Source organism: Macrotis lagotis, chromosome 7 (genome assembly GCF_037893015.1).
Source record: "Macrotis lagotis isolate mMagLag1 chromosome 7, bilby.v1.9.chrom.fasta, whole genome shotgun sequence".
Lineage (NCBI taxonomy): Eukaryota > Metazoa > Chordata > Mammalia > Peramelemorphia > Peramelidae > Macrotis > Macrotis lagotis.
This window is the reverse complement of record NC_133664.1, coordinates 216,732,035-216,752,811: the sequence shown is the minus strand read 5'-3', so window position 1 is coordinate 216,752,811 and position 20,777 is coordinate 216,732,035. Positions and strand designations below refer to the sequence as shown.

At 34.5% G+C, this 20,777-nt stretch overlaps 1 protein-coding gene across 1 annotated transcript in view; it reads left to right on the top strand.

Annotated features, from left to right (window-relative positions):
* Positions 1-20,777, top strand: part of NELL2 (neural EGFL like 2) — a 193,486-nt gene that overhangs the window by 71,670 nt on the left and 101,039 nt on the right. The window contains exon 10 of the mRNA XM_074194879.1: positions 8,899-8,990. Within this exon, the coding sequence (XP_074050980.1) occupies positions 8,899-8,990 (92 nt within the window). The remainder of the gene's footprint in view (positions 1-8,898; positions 8,991-20,777) is intronic.

The window sequence follows — 20,777 nt, the reverse complement described above, 5'->3', positions numbered from 1 at the left end:
CAGAACATTATACCTTAATTCCAACGTAGTGATGCTATTTTGGTTCTCTTTGAGAACTAAAAGACAACCAAACAATCTTGGATTGCAAACATTTATCAAAAAAATTTGAAACTAAGATTTTTTTTTCCATTTGATTGCTTCCTTCCTTAAGTAGATGAGTTAATGCTTGTGCAGAAACTTCAGTTTCAAGACCCTCTTCTGCTTTAGGCATAATATTATATTCCTTCAGTTATTATAATCTTTTTTTAAGGTGGTTCTGTTCCCAATGGTCCTCTTCCCTTCACCTCTAATCCTCTCTTTTTGTTTGATAATTCCCCCTGTTCCTCCTTTCAAATAGTACTGCTTATTGGTTTTTAAATTTCATTTTTGTGACCCTTTCCAAAAAAAAGATTTCTATCATTCTCTTCATTTATCTACTTTCTCTTTCTGGTTACACTAGACTCTCGTTTTCTGACTTATGACTCCCATGATATTTAATTCTTTTCTTTTCTCTGTATCCTTCATAGAATCAAAACTTCTAAGATACAAGTCTCCATTCTATATATTCTATACCTGACTGTGCTTTCTGTCACTGCCATTTGATCCTTGGGTTGCCTTGTGTCTCATTTTGGTACCCTGCCAATTATTGTCAATGTCAGTGAGGACACTGATCCATACTAGAACTCATCTCCTCACATTCTTGATTTTGCAGTCCACCCCTAATCTATAGCCTCTCCAGTTGACTTTTCTTTTGCATTTACCTGGAACTTTCCTCTGTATTCATGCTCTTCCACTCCTCTAGGTATCAGAGATTCAACTCCCCACCCCTCCCTTCACCTAATAGCAAAAGTAGACTTTGAAAGCACCCCCCCCCACCCCGGCCGATCTTAATCAATGTAAGGTCTAAATCTCCCTTCACCAATCATCTCTCTTCACTCATAGGAATATTTATCAGGAGAACTACCTTCTCACTTCCCACCTCCTTCTTTTTCCTTCATTTTCATTCTTTCTCCCTTCCTCCTCATCCAGTCTTCTTTTCTTCTGAGACCATAAAGGTCAGCTTCTTATCACTACTGCCCTTTGACTTGACCCTGATACATGACTTATTCTTTTCTATCCCTCTGCTTACCTCCCCTCCCTTTTATATTTCCTCCTTTGTTGTAATGTCGTTCTACAAATGAAGCATTCATCTGTAGGGAAGTAGTTAAGTTCTATCCATATTCCCTGTCCACCTCTTCTGTTATCTCTACAAAATTTCTGCCTTCATCCCTTGTACACTTAGAAAGAAATCTCTTACCAGTCTCTCTTCAAGTCACTCTGTTTCTGTTACTATCCTTTCCTGATACATTTATTTACTCTTGCATTTCTATTGTTTGAGTTTTTTCAAGAGACAAATAATCTCTTCAGTTCTGATTTTCTTTCTTAAAAAATTTTCAAATCCTTCATTATTGAATGTCCATCTTTTATCCCATATGGTTAAGTTCAGATTTGTAGAGTAAGGCATACTGAGCTCCAGTGTGCTCTTCAGAATATATTATTTCATTCTCTTCTCCTTTTTCTAGTGGGTGTGAAATATTCTTGCATTATTTGAATGCCTTTTCCTTTCTTTTGAAGATTTATCTTCTGTGGGTTATTGAGGCAAACAAAATTGATACAATAAAGTTCCAAATGTGTTTAATTTATTGATAAGGCTAGAAGTTACCAAGGAAAAAGGGGGGGGGGGGGCTTTAGCTTCTCAAGAAATCAAAAGACATGAATTAGGCCTGATAAAATATTTTATAAATAAAGGGAGCAGCATCTAAAAACTAAAAGGCAACATTATAAATAGGAAAAAGTAGATTTGATTACAAAGTCAGAATCATTACAGTATGATTGGCTAGAAATTTGAAATATAGGACAAGTAACAACTTTCAAATAGATCACTGCACAGCTCATTGGCTGTAATTACTTGTATGGCTAGTTAATTAGACCTTTTTTATATTTATTTCATCTTTCCAATGACATGGAAAAGTAGTTTTTAGTATCCATATAAGATTTTGAATTCCAAATTTTTCTCCTTTCTCTCTCTTCCCTCTCCCCCCCTCAAGACAATAAGAAATCTGATAAATATTATACATGTATAATCATGTTAAACATTTCTACATTAGTTATATTCATGTTGTGAAAAAAGAATCCAAACAAAAGGGAAAAAACCATGAAAAAGGAGAAAAAAAAGGAAAAATTGTATGTTTCAGTCTGTATTCTGACTCCATAGTTCTTTCTCTGGATATGGATAGCATTTTCCATCATGAGCATTTGGAAATGTAATGAATCATTCATTGTATTGCTGAAAAGAGCAAAATGTTGCTCCTACTGTGTACCGTGTTCACCAGACTTCCATGGTGGAGTGTGGCACAGCTCCCCATATATCCAATGTCCTCTCTTGGCAACTTATCCTGCTCTTTCTGTTCCTCAGATTTCTGATCTTGTACTAGTAGTTCAGAGTGTGTTTCCCCAGCATTAGCAGTACAGAGCTTTATAATACTAGTGTTTCCAGGTTGCAGAGCCTCATTAACTTTTGCTCCTAAAGGGTTGTAGCCAAGTTTTGGCCTGAGCAAACTTCTACAGCTTGAACTTGGGGGTCTTCATGTCACTAGAAAGAGGAAGGGGGAACAGGGTGTATTGGGGAGTTTCTGTCATGTCCTAAGGCTTCATCTGTAAATTCGGTGTGGGAAGTGGGAGAGGGGTTTTGAATAAACCCAGGTTCAGTATCAGTTCTGAGGTTTGGGGGGATTTTTTTGTCCTTCTATGGTATTCTGGATGTGCTAGGCCATGGAAATAGTTGAAATTGTTTTATGGGGGGGGGCATGATTTCTGTTTTAGAGATGTTTGAGAGGTTGTAGATATCATAGAAAATGTTTAATCTGCCATTTTATTTTTATATAACCAATCCTATGGACTTGATGCTTTCATTCCCCATTGAGCTGATTGTTTTGCATGAGTAATATAATGGCTTACTCCCTGATTCATTGAGATAACCCTCCATTTACCACCAAAAGGACATTTACCATAATGAATCTAGCCAGTTCATCTCTTAATTTGCGGCGCTGTTCCCCCAACTCAATCACAATATGAATCACAGGCCATCTCTTCCAATTAATGACTTCCTAAAGTTAGGGATAGTTATGACTCACATAAGCATCGTTATAGTTCAGTTTTAGTGCTTGGACAAGGGAGCCATTCATAGATCATTGAATAGTTAATGAACAGAGAATTTTTTTTAAATCTCTTCAGCAAGGTGACCCTATTACTTGGTCCCTCTTTGTTTCCATTTAGAAACATGCTTGGTCAGCCAGGGAGAAGATGGTAACTCCCATGGTCTTGAACATCTTCCAAACCTGAAAGGTCTGACCCCTAAATAGTTGAACCTTTTTTTCTTTATTCCATTAGATAACCAAAAAAAACATGATAATATGACCAGAGTCTATCACGAACCTGTGATGAAGAAGATGATTCTTGAGCTTTGTCCCAGAATCATTTTAAATAAGTCCTAGCAATGTTATGTTTTAGGGAAAAACTAGCCTGACTTATTGCAAGAGGAAGTGGGGGAAAAAAAGAAGGAATTCTGGTAGGTAGTGTCCTGAAACTAATTTCTAGGGGATATCAATTTCAAAATTCCTATTAGGCTATTGGCAATATATGTGTAAACATTTCATATATGTATATATGTTTATATATGTATATAATTTACACATTCATAAATATATATACATATATGTACAAGATCCATCCATACATCCATATACATCCATCTATATCTTTATGTGGAAAGGAGGAATGAGAGAGAGAGAGAGAGAGAGAGAGAGAGAGAAAGAGAGAGAGAAGAAACAAGGGAGGGAGAAATAAATTTTATTGATTAAATCTTTGCTTATAGATTTGGAGTCATCTCCATAGAGACAAAAAAAAATTGTACTTGTGGATCCTGATGAAATCTCTGAGATAAAGCAGAGAAAAGCAGATCCAGGATAAAGTCTCAACGGGCACACTTGAGGAGTGTTATATAGATGATGATCCATTAAAAGAGACTGAGAAAGAAGTCAAACAGATTTCTACCTGTTTGGTTATCTATCTGATTGCTTTGAATTCATTTTCTTACTTAGGAATTTGTAAAAGTAGGTTTTCCTTTTAAGTACTTTTAATGACAACTTTGCTTCCATTTTTTTTTTGCTGATGTTTCAGTTGTGTTTGACTCTTTATGATCCCATTTGAGATTTTCTTGGAAATGATACTGAAGTGGTTTATTTCTTCTCTAGTTCAGGATGAACTAAGGCAAATGGGGTTAAGTGACTTACCCTACTAGGTATTAAATATCTAGATAGTAAATGTCTGAGGCCAGATTTGAACTCATGAAGATGAGTCTTCCTGATAGACAGGTCCACTGCTCTATCCACCATGCCACCTAACTGCCCTACTTGTAATTTACGTATTAGGCAAGTCAACTGTATTCCCATTTAACTTTATGTCTTTTCAAAATATTTACTTTTAAAAAATTTAAATAAAGCTCTTTCTTTCCATGATGAAGAAGAAAGTTAACAGTTGTACTAGCTGATTCACAGACCACCTCCCCACCGCCATCACCACAACTTTTTTTCTTTTGCATTCAGTGGAGATAAAACTTTTTACCTGGCTTCAGTTCTGTTTGAGGCTTACTACCATTCTGTAGTCAGTGAAATCACTTTCTTCTACATTAAAACAATTATATCTTTTAGTCTTTAAGAGAAGGGAGAGTGCTAGATAGTTGGGGGTGCTGTTTGTATACAAATTCCTCAAAATTTCTTCTTTTAACAATATTCAGGAGCTGTACCCACAAAACTCCAGTGGGCTGTTTCAACATATTTCTCCTGATTCCATATAAGTTTTCCTTTCAGAAAAACTTGACTCTTGGCTTTTTTCCACCCTTGTTCTTTGTGGCAAATCAAGAAAATAAATTATTGTCTTCCTGGGCTGTTTTTGGTCCTCTGTTGTAACACATTTTAATTTCCTTAATTCAAAATCACTGAAGATATTAGGACCAAAAAGAGTCAAAGAATCACAGAAATTTTATCTGTCTCAGTTTCTTGAACTGCAAAATGGAGATAATAATAGTATCTGATCCCCAGACTTGTGGTAAGGATAAAACAAGAAAACTTTAATATCCATCTCTCAGAGTTAGGCATATCTAATAGAAAAATATTAAGAATTATCTGCATAGAAATGATGATTATATCCACGAAAGTTGGAGGGAGGGAGAGGAGAGAGAGAGAGAGAGAGAGAGAGAGAGAGAGAGAGAGAGAGAGAGAGAGATTAGGAAAAGCTATAAGAAGGAGCCTTGGGGGTACATCCACAATTACATGGCTTGATCAACCAGCAAAAGAGACTAAAGTATATTCAGACAGGTAAAAGGAGAACCAAAATACAAAGGAGCATATCTTAGAGAAAAGGGTGGTCTTCAGTATAAAATTTTGCAGAGAAGTATAGAGAGATAAGACTTAATAAAAGACTATCAGATTTGGTATTTAATTACCAAAGCATAGAAAATTTTGGAGCAGAGTTTATGATGGGTGATGATAATAGAAGTCAACTTGCAGAGTATTGTTCTCTATGAGTGCAAGGTAAGGACACACTTAGGTAATTTAAATTTTCTCAATAATTTGTATAAAGAGAAATGAATTCAATGATTGGACAGCTTTGTTTTTCCTAGGAGTTAAGACTTTGAAAAGGATCAGAGATATGGGATAATTGTTTAAAGGGGTGGTATGATCATTTATTAGCAAGGCTAATAGTTGCCAATAAGTGAGATCTCATAGCACCTCAGTGCCCAGGGATATATTAAAATCTTTTAGACAGTTGGTAAAGGCTAACTAAATTTAACCTAATTTATAAGAGAGGATTCATGACAAAAATTAATCAACATTATCTGGAAAGTCCATGTAATTAAGTAATCTGTGAATTGTGACTGACCAGGCAGAACACCTTATGAATCCAGAAATTCATCCTCCCTCTCCTTCCATCTGGGGCAAGAGTCCAAGTTGTAGCCAAGAAAATATGGAAATTAATGCTTATAAAGAGGAGAAACCATCATATATACTCTCTAATATTAAGCAACCAAACTGTCTTTTATATCAAACAATTCATAAGTACTGATTCTAGTGACTAAAATTAAACTATATCTCTTCATTATTGATTTATCTATTATTAATAAATAATACAAAATTCTTCACAAAGAAAAGTTCTGCCACTTAATTGGAGACTAAAGTAAAGGAAGAAATAGTGGAGTATTTTATCAAGAGGTTTTGATTTGTAGAAAAGGCATAAAGAGGGAGTACACAACAAATGATCTCTATTTTCTCAGCAAATTATGAAATAACATCCTCAATTAATTGGGAAAGAAAGAGGGATAAAGTGAAATGTTTGAGAAGACAATATACTGACCAGTTTCTGTGGTGTGTAGGGTATAGAATTAGTTGAAGAGGAATAAGGATTGTCTTGTAGATCAGGGCCCAGTTGATTAAAAATAGGAAGAGATATATGGAATGATAAGAGGCTATGGTCTGATAAAGAAATATTCCATATAAGTGGAACTACCTGTAGATAATAATAAGAAGGGCATGCCAGACCACTTAATAGCTGAAATAAATGAGTGAGTCCTGAGAAATTTAAAAATTTCTCTGCTTGAGTTAGGGTGTTTGAAGTTTAAAATTTAAAGTTTAAAGGAGATGACATTGAGAGGAAGCCTGTCAGTATTAATTACCCTGAGAAAAAAGATAATGTCTTGAGGTAGCTGATACAGAATTGCAAATTGCTGTACAAAACTCAGGAAAGGATCATATTTTGTTACTAGGGCAATCGAAAAAGAGGAGGGAGTTTGAGGAGGCATTAGCATTTGAGTTAAAAATTATATGAGAAAATAGAATTTTGATAACCAGACATTGGAAACATGGAAGATGGGAGGGAGAAGCCACTTCAGAAAGTTTTAAGATTCAAAAATATTTGGGAGATGTGAATTAGTACAGTTTGTTTGAAGTACATAGAAAATAGGGGGGAATATTGTGAGAATAGTAGAATGGTACAAAATTACTAAGAGCCCTAAATGTACAGCTAGGTTTTGAGAACCCTTTTCCTTTGCCATGGTAATAGGGAACTACATAATTTTTAATGAATGATAAATATGTTTTCTCCAGTATAAATTTCAGCTATCATCTACCTGCATCTCAACACAGTTCACCTTATCAGTGGCAGAATAAGTCATTTAATTGTCCTATGCTCTAATAATTTAATTTACAGTATATTCTAAGCCCTGATACCTTTATCAGGTGATAAAATCTCTAATAGGTAATGGAGTCCTAGAATGAATCTATTGATCAGTTATCTCATTTCCTCATTCTGACTATACTCATTTTGGATTTTTTTTTTTTTACTTCTTCAGCATGTTCTACCACTTCTCCAGCCCCAATTTTTCAGCATTATTTTGTTTGTTGTCTTGTAAGATCCTTGGGTGTAAACACTGTCTTCCATTTTTTGAATTTATATCTCCAGAGTTTAGCATAATGCCTGGCTATTAAGAAGACACTTAGTAAACATTTTATCAGCTATTAACTATTGAATAATCAATAGTATAAAATAGAAGTGGAAAGGTCCTTAATCAATTTTGAAGGATTGAAATGATATTGAAAGAAATGGCTTGAATAAAAGTTCAGAATTCTCTATTCTAATAACAAACTAAGCTGAGTGGGGGAATGGTATCAGCAAAGTCCCTGAAAGGGAATGATAATACAGAATCTCTCTCCTTTCCTCCACCTTGATTAGAAGATACTTTGTGAATTTTATAAGGTCAGAAGACTTGGACTTTCTGTCAATGCCTGAGGATAAACTAGACTAGCTGAAGGACAGCCTCAGAACTTTACAAAGAGTCCAAAAGAAAATAATAAATATCTAAAGTGAACTTCGTGAGTTCATAAAGGGAGAAAAGGACTTTCATCAATCAAGAGATAAGAATTTATCTCTTTGTCAGGACTCTGTAAGCTGGAGCTCAGTAGGCCTCTGGTTACAAAGGGTGGTGGGTGGTTCTACCAATTGCTTTTAATCTATTATTTTGTAATTATTCATTTCTAAAAGTTAAAGACTAACTGGCTAATTGATATCATCTGGAATCTGTTGGGGCTTCATGAATAATAGTAATAGAAAGCTCTCCTCCTCAGTCACCTAGGATTTCAGCCTGCCAGTGCTAGTGAGTGTTGGGAGAATGAGCCCTGAGCTTGTACTCACTATGAATCTGAAAAAAAAACAATGATGTGATCTGAGGTGGTAGAATTGTTTAAAAGTCAATTGAAAGAGTCAATTTCAATTTTAATAAGTACTGTTGCATGCAGAGCACTGTGTTAAATGCTGGGGGCAGATCAAATTTAAATATGACAATCCTTTTTGTGCAGTTCACAATTTGTTGTTCATGTGAGAAACAATTAGACTTGGATGAGGACAGTGAAGATATATGCAGATGAAAAACATATTGTGGATGAACAATTAACAAGATTTGGAAACTAGGGGGATGGGAGAAGAGTGATAGAGATTAATAGCTGTAGATCTAAAGCTGGAAGAGATCTTGAAAGTCTCTTTTAAAAAGAGCCTCATTTTACAGTTAAGGAAATTGAGGCCTAGAGAAGTAAAGTGACTTGACCAAAGTTATTTCAATAATATGTGACAGTAAAGATTTGAAAGCAGATGCCACTACTACAAATTCAGTGGTCCAAATTCTTGTGACTGAAGAGCAATTGGCATGGATTATAATCAATACAAACCCTTGAAAAATAGTAAATTAATATGAAACATCATTGTAAATTTAGTTTGACAATTTTAAACTAATTTTGTTCATTAAAGTTTTTGTTTATGTTTTTAATCCCAAAGCCACATGCCATTTTCAAGGAAGAACCTACTTTGAAGGAGAGAAAAAAGCAATATATTCCTCTTCTGGAGTTTGTGTTCTCTATGAGTGCAAGGTAAGGTCATACCTAAGTAATTTAAATTTTCTCAATAATTTGTATAAAATAATTGTTCATAAAGCATTCATTGAAAAGACAAATAGTGAATATTTCTAGCTTTTAATCTATCAGTGTCACTTTATCATATTTTTTCTTGTTGGATCAAGGACTGAGTTTCATTCTTGCCCAATAGAGCTCCATTGATTATCCTTTCCTAAGAACATGAATCCTCACCTCCATAGAAACTCCAGACACTATCTAATCATACCTTGGTAACCTCTAAACAAAATACATCCTCCATGAAGATCCCAAATGATTCTCAGAGCCTATAGAAACAATATCACCCTGCCTTCTGTATCCCATACCCTGTAAAAAGACTTACTCTCCCTATTACCCACTTCTGGAGTCTGCTCAGAATTTCCCTCAATAAACAACTTTGCATTCACTTCCATTTATAGCGCCATATTCCTTTTTACCAAGGGGTCACCTTTTGACCTTCCATTTGGATTATCTAAAATTCTGTTTTTCCATGTATAATATTTTGAAAAAATATGATTTTGTCATTGAAATATAAAATTGATTCAGGCATGTTTGATTCTTAATCTTTATTAATTTAAGTAATTAAGTTTTAGGTGAAAAACTAATTTAAAACTTTTTCTAAGCTAATATATATATATATATATATATATACATACTTATATTGTACACTTAGATAAATGATAACAGTAATTTTTAAAAATCGACATTAAAAATGATCCAATTCATGGAAATCAACTTTTATATTAATATTAATGTTGATTTAAGGTGAATTTCTCTCATATTTAATTAATCATGTTCTTTAAAAAATTTTTGTAAAACAAAATATCAGACTATTTCTTCAAACTTTTTCACTAATCCAAATTTTAATTATATCTCACATGAATTTTCATCCATTTCTGAAATATTTACTAATTTAAAGCAGCTCAAACAAATTTTGTGGCCCCAGTTAAGTGCTATTTTAAATAGCTGCATTGGGTTTAGAAGCAGGAAGATATTTTTTTTTTCCCTGAATTCAAATCTAGCTATGTGACCCTGGGCAATTTGTTTTAATCCTGTTTGCTTCAGTTTCTCATGTTAAAAAAAGTAAGGCAAACATTTCAGTCACAACTGAAATGAACTAACAACAATAAATAAATAACTGCCCAAATATTAGTCCTTTGCTTTGGAATTCCAATGATCTGTATTAGTTTTCTTTTTTTGTTTAGGTTTTTGCAAGGCAATGGGGTTAAGTGACTTGCCTAAAGTCACACAGCTAGGTAATTAATAAGTGCCTGAGGCCAGTGCTCTATTCACTGTGCCATCTAGCTGCCCCCCTATTAGTTTTCTTAACTGAATATTCATTACATACCTGAGGAAATTATAGATTGGGTAAGGAATGAATGGTTTCTAGGATGTTTATGAAGTATACATGGGGTATTGATTATAAACAGAAGATTGAAATATCTGTCAAATAAAAACCTGAGAATGAAAGGCTTGGAATTGTAGTAATGATCATCATAAAACCTCAGCAAGATAAGAAGAAAACATTACTAAACCCTTAGATGTTAATTGAAGGTTCCATAAGATAAGCAAGGGAGAATTATTAAGTAAAATTGTAGTTTTGTGCAGGTTCACAGGTTTATGCATTTGTGTGTATGGTGTGTTTTGTGTGTGTGTGTGTATATATATATAATATCTTTCTCTTTTAAAATAAGTTTTTATTGTTTTTTTACAATAATATAGTTTTCCCAGTGACCCTTCTCCTTCTTCTCACAGAGAACCATCCCCATAAAAAACCAGTAGTTTAAGACCAAAGGAAAAAAAAAAGAAAAAACCAGCCTAACTAATCAATTCATCAAAGAAAGTCTGAAAATGTGCAAAGTGCTATGTTTGTGGATCATCTACTTCTGCAAAGGAGTGAGATGAGATTGTTTACTAAAAATCTTTTCTTTCAAACCAAGCTTGTTCTTTACAAATATTTCATCATTTATTCTCAAGTTTTTTTGGTAGTTGCTCTTTCCATTTGTTATGTTCTAGGAGTTTTTAAAATTTATTGTCTAATATCCTCTAAGTTTGCCACCATATCATCTCCAAAAAGCAATAGTTTTATTTCCTTTTCTGCCTATTCTAATACCTTCAAATTCTTTTTGCTATAGCTAACATTTCCAGGACAATATTGAATAGTAAGTGACAATGTTGGACATCTTTTCTTCACTCAGATCTTATTAGGAACTTAGCTTGCTTCCTCCATATGAGATAAAACCTCAGGGTTGTTTTGATTTGTTTTTCTCTTATTATTAATAATTTGTAGAATTCTTTGGGGGGGGTGATAACATTTTATTTATGTTTATTTGTAAGTATATGATCCCCCCCCAACCAGGACTGTTTTAAATGCATCCCAGAAATTTTGGTATGTTTCTTCATTATCACTTTTTTCACATAATTGTTGTTTCTATGATTTCTTTTGACTGACTAATTATGTAGAATTTCATTGTTAAGTCTCTAATTGGATTCTGTTTATCCTCACTGAGCTAATTACTTTTTTTCTTTTTATTGTGGTCTGTATAGGATGTATTTCTTACATTTGGTAAAAATTTTTTTACATTTGTTTGAAATATTTATGTATCCAAATATATGGTTAATTTTTGTAAGGGTTCCATATGATTCTTTTTTTAAAATTTATTTTATTTTATTTAAGACTTGCCCAAGGTCACTCAGCTAGGCAATCATTAGTGTCTGAGGTTGGATTTGAACTCAGGTTCTCCTGACTCCAGGGCTGAAGCTCTATCTACTATGCCACCTAGCTGTGCTTGGTTCCATATGATTCTAAGAAATGCATATTTTTTATCATTCTCATTCCAAAGATGCCTTAAATTTTTTAACTCCAGTTTTATATTTTACTTTTTGTTTATCTTTCTGTTAGAATTCATTCAAAACTCAGAAAAAAAAACCTCTCATTTTTATGATAAGTCCATATTTCCTTATACATTAAAAATGATTTCTTGATTAATTTAGATGCTAAGACTTTTGGAACATTTAAATTCAGTATTGATTTTGATTTGCTCCTTTCAGTATAATGTAACTTCCTTTTTATTGTTTTCATGTTTGTAATATTTCTTCTTTGCTATCTAAAATCATGATTGCAACTCCTGTTTTTTATTCCTATGATGCAAAATAAATGTTTATTTTAACCTCTCATTTTTGTTCTGTTTTGTTTTTGTCTTTAAATTTTGTTTCTTATGCACAAATGGATTGTGCAGTTTATTTTCCATATTCATTTCATGTCATACTTTTTGTTTTAATATAAAGTTATGAGTTAGGATTATATATTCCTCCATTTGTTTTTTAATATTTTTTGAAATTAAGATTTTTCCATCTTCCTCTGTAAATTCAATACTCTTTCTAGTTATTTTGGCTCAATCTATTTTAAATCAATCTTATTACCAACAGTGTTCTCCTTTTTATACTTAAATCCAAGCCCCTTTCTCTTTTTTTAACCTCTTCCTTTAGTTTTGAAGTTTCATTTAGTTCTTTTTCCTTCCTTGTTTTTATTTAGCTATTTAATCATACGTTCTTTTTCTTCTCTGTTAAGTAATCAAGTAAAACTTCTCCCTCTTCTTTTCAATTTGTTTTTTCTTAACTTTTTCAATTTCATTTTCTGCACCTTCTTAATAAAGGAATTTCCCCCCTTCTTCTTTTCATTATTTATCTTGCCATTCTGTCTATTCTAGACTTTTATTCTTTAAATCATGACTTTGATAGTTATTCAATCCTTATTTAGTCCCTGTATTCTTTATGGAATTAAAGTTTCTAAAATACATTTTGGTATCTTATTTTGAATTTCTTCTAAACTTTCTTATTCTTATCCCATGCTACCCCCCCTTATTGAAATAATACTTGCTGAAATTTATATAAAGGGTATTGCTTCAGAGCTGTTATCAACTTTTTACATTTTCTTAGTCATTTCCTTCCCTTCCATTTGTCTTGAAATCTTCTCTCTAGAACCATGCACTTCTTTTTGTTGTCAGTTGCCTCTAGGAACTCATATTTCCCTTTTCCTAAGGAAAAATCTCTCCTGTGAAAGAAGAGAGAAATTCTATGAAGGGGACCTCTAAAACTGAAGATTTGGTACTTAGAAAGATCCCTCATTGGAAAGATCATATTTTGTGATTAAATCCATCTCAGTCTTCTCTTAGGTTGGACAAAGGAAATTTACAGTACAGCAGCCAAAATCTCTGTCCCCAGTCACTTCTTGGGGGACATAACTAACCCCAGCTGAATCCCAGCTAGATTTTTTCCACATGTGTTTTACTACCATTTCCTCTCTCCATTTCCTGGCCAGGCTGTTATCACACATATACTGCCACAGTGCTATCAAAGCCAAACAAATTTTGGCCCTATGAATCTTTTTAACACAGGAAAAAAAAGTAAAGTATTTGGAGTTGAGTTCTGTGGCAAGTATCATGGGAGAACTTATGTAATCCTGCTCCAGAAGTGTGTTGGGTGATAGGGGAATGGGTGCTAAATAAGCAAACAATATGATCTAGAGCAGGGCTGCATTAAAATAAAATTTTTATTAGAAGACCACATCAGAGAGAAATATACAGTCCACATTCAGTGGACATAGCACTATGTGAAGGCTCTGGGGTCAAAGTTCTTAAATATAGAAGGTTGCCTTATAACTTCTCAGAAAGTGGGGAGATCAATACAACAGGCAAAGGTGCAAAGCACAAAAGAAACATAAAACAGCAAACCAACAACACAACTGTATATAAAGATAGGTGCATACTGACTAAACTGCATCATACAAGTGGAAAGCATCCCACAGATCAATTGAAAATTCTATGTACTATGTTCCAATCATAATACTACTTAAAAACATCAAAGCAAATTAACATCAATGAGATTATTTATTAGTGATGTAATTACAAAATTGAATACACATTCCATGCTAAATGTTATGTTATTTTTTTGCTCATAAAAATTAAAACCCACAGGTCAGTCACTAGACAGTTTTCCCTGTTGTTAGTTCATCAATATTTTATTGTGTTTGGGTTATTGGGGTCATAGGCCACAGAGATATCTGAAATTGATTTATCTCTGATCACATAATTCCTATTTAGAGAGGTGTGAAAAAATCATTAAGATCCATCTTGTTAGTCTCAACCCTCAAAATAATACATCAACATTTCAAATTTTTTTTAAAAAACTATTTGGAGGAGCTAGTATTTGCATTTTGTAACTAAGCAAACCATTTCTGAATCACATGACCAAAATGATCAAAGAATCACAAACTACATATTTTATCCATAACCTATTCTCTTTCACAAAGACAAAAACAAAACAAAACACAAACAAATGAGCAATTACACATCAGATGTAATGGAAATGCAATTGAATCCCCAGGACAAGAAAACAGAAGTCTAGCAAAGTAACAGTTTTATAAACTCACACTGAATAGAAAACTAATCTTTTAGGTATTTATTCAAGACCTGTTGTTCAAGAGCTTGTGTATTCTGAAAAATGTAGAAAAGGAGAAAATGTCTTGTGTTTTATAAAATGCAAATATATTCCCCACTTAGTGCAGAGAATCTGCAATAAACAGAAGATACAGATTCAATATGAATATGGAAAGGAGTAGGGATGAAATTCTCCTTCCTTATGCTTGGAATTAACCTTAGATTTGCAAACTTCAGGGTTGATATAACTATACCCATCATATTCATATTTCTGTATTTAAATCCTATAAAAGTTAACAGATACTGTTTTGGTCAGCTAGAAAGAATCTTCAGAATTGATTCCATGGGCCACCATTCATGGCTCAAATCATGTCTGGAAAAAGACTGACTGAAATTTATCTAGATGGGGGCAGAGCCAAGATGGTGGCGTGAAGACAGCATTCCGGAGAATTCTGACACCCCAAACCCCCAACAAACAAACAATGGATGGCTCTAGCCAAAATCTAGAGGGGCAGAATCCACAGAAAGACTGAGTGATACATTTTCCCAGTCCAAGATAACTTAGAGTTCCATGGGAAAGGTGTGCTTCACCAGGACCTGGGTGAGTGCGGAGTGATGAACATGGCAGCAGAATCTGCAGTGAGAATTGGGAGAAAGCAGCCTTCACCCTCAGAGACCATAAAGGAAGTCTTCAGAGATTTCTCTGCTCTCCCTGGGGTAGGACTCTGCTGTTTGCCCACACTCAGACCCTGTTTGCAATTTGGGCTTCTATGCTAAGATAGCTGGATCCTGACTTATAGCCCCAGGACAGAGGGCAGTGCTGTGGTCATCTACATATCAAAGCACAGGCAAGGGAGCTTAAGACCTTGGAGGAATAAAGGTCCCAGTGGGTGTCCCCCCCAAAAAAAACTACCTCAAAGCCTTGGAAGTGCTGTAAATTAGCCTTAGTCTGAGGAAATAGTAAACAACAGAAAAAGAAGAATCTGACCATAGAGAATTACTTCAGTCTCATGGAAGATGAAAACACATACTCAGATGATGACAAAATTGAAGCTTCTGGATTCAAAACCTCCAAGAGAAATAGAAAATGGGCTCAGACTATGGATGAGCTCAAAAAAGACTTTGAAAAGCAATTAAGGGAGGTGGAGGAAAAGTTGGAAGGAGAAATGAGAGCGATGCAGAAAAATCATGAAAACCAAATCAAAAATTTGGTGAAAGATATACAAAAAATTGAAGAAAATAATATGTTAAAACCCAGTTTAGGCCTAATGGAAAAAGCAAAAAAAAAAAAAGGCAAATGAAGAGAAGAATGTCTTAAAAAGCATAATTGGCCAGCTGGAAAAGGAGATAAAAAAGTTCTCTGAAGAAAATAACTCCTTCAAATGCAAAATGGAACTAAAGGATGCTGATGACTTTTCAAGAAAGCAGGAAGAAATAAAACTCTTCCAAAGCAGCCAAAAATTAGAAGAAAATGTGAAATATCTCATGGGAAAAACAACTGACCTTGAAAACAGATCCAGAAGAAATAATTTGAAAATTATTGGACTATCTGAAAGCCACAACCAGGAGAAGAACCTAGACTTCATTCTTCAAGAAATAATACAGCAAAATTGCCCTGAGATCCTAGAACCTGAGGGTAAAATAGAAATTGAGAGAATTTACCAGTCACCCCCGAAAGGGATCCCAAAAGAAAAACTTCCAGGAATATTATAGCCAAATTCCAAAACACCCAAATCAAAGAGAAAATATTAAAAGCTGCCAGAAACAGACAATTCAACTATGGAGGCTCCATAGTCAGGATTATACAGGATCTGACAGCATCTACATTAAGGGCTCCTGGGGATTGGAATATGATCTTCCGGAAGGCAAAAGATCTTGGTTTACAACCAAGAATCAACCACCCAACAAAACTGAACATCCGCTTTCAGGGGAAAAGATGGATTTTCATTGAAACAGGGGACTTTCAAACTTTCTTATTGAGATGACCAGAGCTGAACAGAAAGTTTGATCTCCAAGTACAGGATTCTGGTGAACTACAGAGGGAGTGGAAGAGAGGGACTAACTATGAGGAACTTGATGATGTTGAACTGTTTGTATTCCTGCAGGGGAAGAAGATATTGATAACTCATATGAACTTTCTTATTTATAAGAGCTGTTAAAAGGAGCATATATAGATAGGACAAAGGAAGGAGCAGAATATAATGGTATGATGTGGTAAAGGGATGGAGTCAATGGGCAATGGGGGAAAGTATTGGGAGGAAGGAAAAGGAGATGAAGAAGAAGCTGAGAGATTTCACATAAGAGTCAAGAAAAAGATATTTCAATGGAGGGGAGAAGGGAAGGAAAGGGGGAATGAGTGAGCCTTCATTCTCATCAGAAATGGCTCAGGGAGGAAATGGCATACACACTTAATAGGTTGAGGAAATCTGTCTTGCCCTGGAGAAGGATGGGAGGAAAGGGATGGGATGAGAGGGAATGGGGGGAGGAAAGGGAGGAATAGGTGATAGAAGAGAGGGAAGACTGAGGGAGAGGATACTCAGATGGAACACACTTTTGGACAGTACCAGGATGAAAGGAGAGAGAGAATAGAATAAATGAGAGTGGGGAGGAATAGAGTGGAGGTACAGCTAGTAATAGCAAATGAGGGGAAAATATTGAAGCAACTTCTCTGGTGGACTTATGATGAAGAAAGCAATTCACCCCAGAGACAGAGCCATTGAAATCTGAACACAGACTAAAGTACATTCTCTCATTCTCTCTCTCTCTCTCTCTCTCTCTCTCTCTCTCTCTCTCTCTCTCTCTCTCTCCTTGAGGTTTCCCCATCTTCTTGGAGGGTGGGTTATGTTTACTCTTATAACATTCAATTTATATCAGTGTATGGCATGGAAACAATGTAGAGACTGTCAGACAGCCTTCGGGGGGTAGAGAAGGGAGGAAGAGGGGAAATTGTAGAATTCAGAGTCTTGCAAAAAATGATAGGTACATATTATTATTGTATATAATTGGAAAACAAATAAAATGTTAAAAATGAAAAAAAAAAGAAATTTATATAGACCTAACTCAGTTCCTGCAAAGAACAAGGCAAGTGAAAGGAAATTCCTCAATTTGAGAAGAGTCTAAGGCAGCCTTGCAGTCTAACAAGTCTTTTGAGTAAAATATCAAAGGAGATGGATATGAAAGTTAGTGACAATGTAATAGGAAGCTAAAACTTTCTAGCCTAAAAAAAGAAAATTTAAGATTAAATCACTAAATATTTTAAGAGGAAGAAAATTCATTTAAAAGTCTAAAGCACAAACAGATAAATCAATAGAGAGGGTGTTAAAGGGAAAGAAGTTTATCAAAGACTATAATATTTTTATAAGAAATATCAGAAGACAAAGGAAATTGAATTTATACTTGATAAAACATAGAAACGCTGTCAAATCCTAAGAGATCAAGGAAACCTAACAAGACTTTGTAGAATGATTCAAAAGAGAAAAGGAATTGTACAAAGTAGATTTGAAGTTTTATGTGCAAGTTTTATCTTTTTTATTTTAATATGTATAAAATGAACTTATGACCTGGACATTAAAAATAATTGGCAATAAAACATTTAAATTCATAATAGTAACACACTCCAAAGATGTTAAAGAGAGAATAAATAAATAAATAAAAGACACATGGTTATTATGTAAAACAATTCCAAAGATGTGCAATCAATTCTGTAAAGAATCAGGAGAAAGGCATTCAAATACAAATTTAGGAAATTCGCATAAACCAAGATTATTTCTTAGAATCCAAAAATGGGAATGGAATAATATTCCATAATTCAAAAAAGCTCAAGATACTACCCAAAACATTTTACTCTGCAAACCTGAGACTATTATTAACAGGAATAAAATAGATCAATGTTCAGTCTAAAAAATCATTTAAACATTTTTGCTTGATGAAAAAAAGTCAAGAAGATTTTTTGTAAATGTTAAACATTCCAAACTAGAGAAACACAATAAAGGTTAAATAAGTAAAACAGTCAAGAAAATGACAATAATAGAAATACTGACCTGTACACTTCTTGATCCATTGGAGTCCTCATGAATGGATTAAAAATAAAAGATAAAAGAAAGACATTTAAGAGACCTTTTTTAAAAGTATAAAAAGGGAGAGAATTCTGGGAAGATGTTTTAAAGCAGTTTTCTTACTAAAACAACAATAAGTCCTGGAGCAGTTGGATTGAAAAGCAGCAAAGGTTCAGAAATTTTTTACCAAAGCCATCTTTTTATGCTTTTTTTTTTTGCAAAGCAATGGGGTTAAGTGACTTGCCCAGGGTCACACAACTAGGTAATTATTAAGTGTCTGAGGTTGGATTTGAATTCAGGTCATCCTGACTCCATGAAGGGTGCACTACCCACTGTGCTACCTAGTTGTCCCTAAAGCAACCTTTTAATAATGAACCTATTTAGTTATCAAACCATGTTTAAAGTAAGTACATATATATCATTGTTATGGCTTGCTTCACCTTGGGGCCCTCAGTAACAACCTCCGTCCTGGAAGGGAGCTGAGCATAAGGAGTCAAGCCACCACTGCCTTATGCCTTCAGCTCAGTTTTATTACTGCTTAGCTATTACATATATACTGTTAGGTCTTCTGGGGTAGAACAAAGAATAATGAGGTAATTAGGGCAATGCACAAGCGGGATTTGTGCAGTATCTTGCATTACAGGATAAGGGGGTACATTAAGGGGGAGGTGGTAAAACACAGCTGTGTCTAGTGCCCTTGGTCTGTGGGGTGGAATGTCCAGCTCCCAAGGACTCCAGCACACCTTATCTCTCAGGGCGGCAAGCCAGCTCCTGCCAGGTGGCAGTCCATTAGAATAGTCTGTGTTCCCACATATCATTGCTTTCAGAATTCTTTAAGAACGATTATATATGTGACAAAAATACAGTAAAGAAAATTTTCAGAGACTAGTCTGAGCAAAAGAAAATTTTTATTTTTTTTCTCAAGAGAAGGGCAGACTCATAATCAAAGAGCTGTGCCTAAAGGACAGTCAAGCAAAATTATATAGGTCCTAATGCAGGTCCTCCCTCCCTAACCACTTTCTCCTTTAACCCATTAACTAGGTCTCCAGAGGTACAATCTTATTCAAAGAAAATCTACCCCAGCAGCAGACACAGAGAAAAGAATGAAATATTTTCATAATATTTTCCCCACCAGATGGTGAGGTTACTTGAGAGACTGTCCTCCCAAGTTTGCAAAAATAGTCTTATCATAAAGCAAGTGGCTCATGAACTTCTCTTTTGGAATGCAAGGTCCTTCTAGGAATAGTCCAATAATAATAGTTTTTTCCCCTTAATATTTCTTAACTCTTAGAGGACTTCACTAGGAAAATTAACCCAATGGATTTTACTGGGACTATTCCACTCAACCCCTCCCCTTATTTCAATATATATATTTCTTGCATCTGAAGTCCTCTCACACTATCCTTGATACCCCCTCAGGTTCTATTTTCTCTTCCTGTCCACTTGAGACCCATCTTCTTCTTTGAACCCTTAGTTCACAGGTGAGAACATTTCAGAGAGGTATTCATCACAAAGCTTGCAAATTACACAGACACTTTCAAATGTAAGGGGATGAACGAAGGACACCATTCTATCTCTTGTCTGGGTGCTAGCAAAGTATAGTTTGCTCTAAAAAACTTCCTACAGACATTCATCTCAAACTTCATTTATTAGCTTGATTTAAAGGTAGATGTTCTTAGCAATTTCTAGCTGGGTTTAAGTGGTATTAAAATTCCCTAGTAAGGAGGCAGTCTTTGATATCTCAACTCAGCCATTGATCACTTAATCATAAATTGATCTTTTCAAAACAATTAAATCCAGATCCCAAAATAAAAGGAATAAAAATTTAACTCAGTCTTAACAATCAGGAACCATTTCAGATTTGAATTACATACACATATTGCAGCTCCACAATATTTAAATTGGTTTTTCCACTTTCTTTTTTTTAGGTTTTTTTTTTTTACAAGGCAAATGGGGTTAAGTGGCTTGCCCAAGGCCACACAGCTAGGTAATTATTAAGTGTCTGAGGTCAGATTTGAACCCAGGTACTCCTGACTCCAGGGCTGGCTGCCCCCATTTTTTCCTCTTTCTTGCAATCTGTTCTCCTTAACTTCAGAACTTTGAGACTTGGCTATGATATTTCTTGAATTTTTCTCCAGGAATCTCTTTCAGAAAGGGATAGGTGAATTTTTTTTTCTATTTCTGTTTGGTCTTCTTGTTCTAGCTTTTGTAACATTGCATTGGAAATTTTTTTGATCATGGTATATAGTTAATCTGACTATTCTTCTATTATC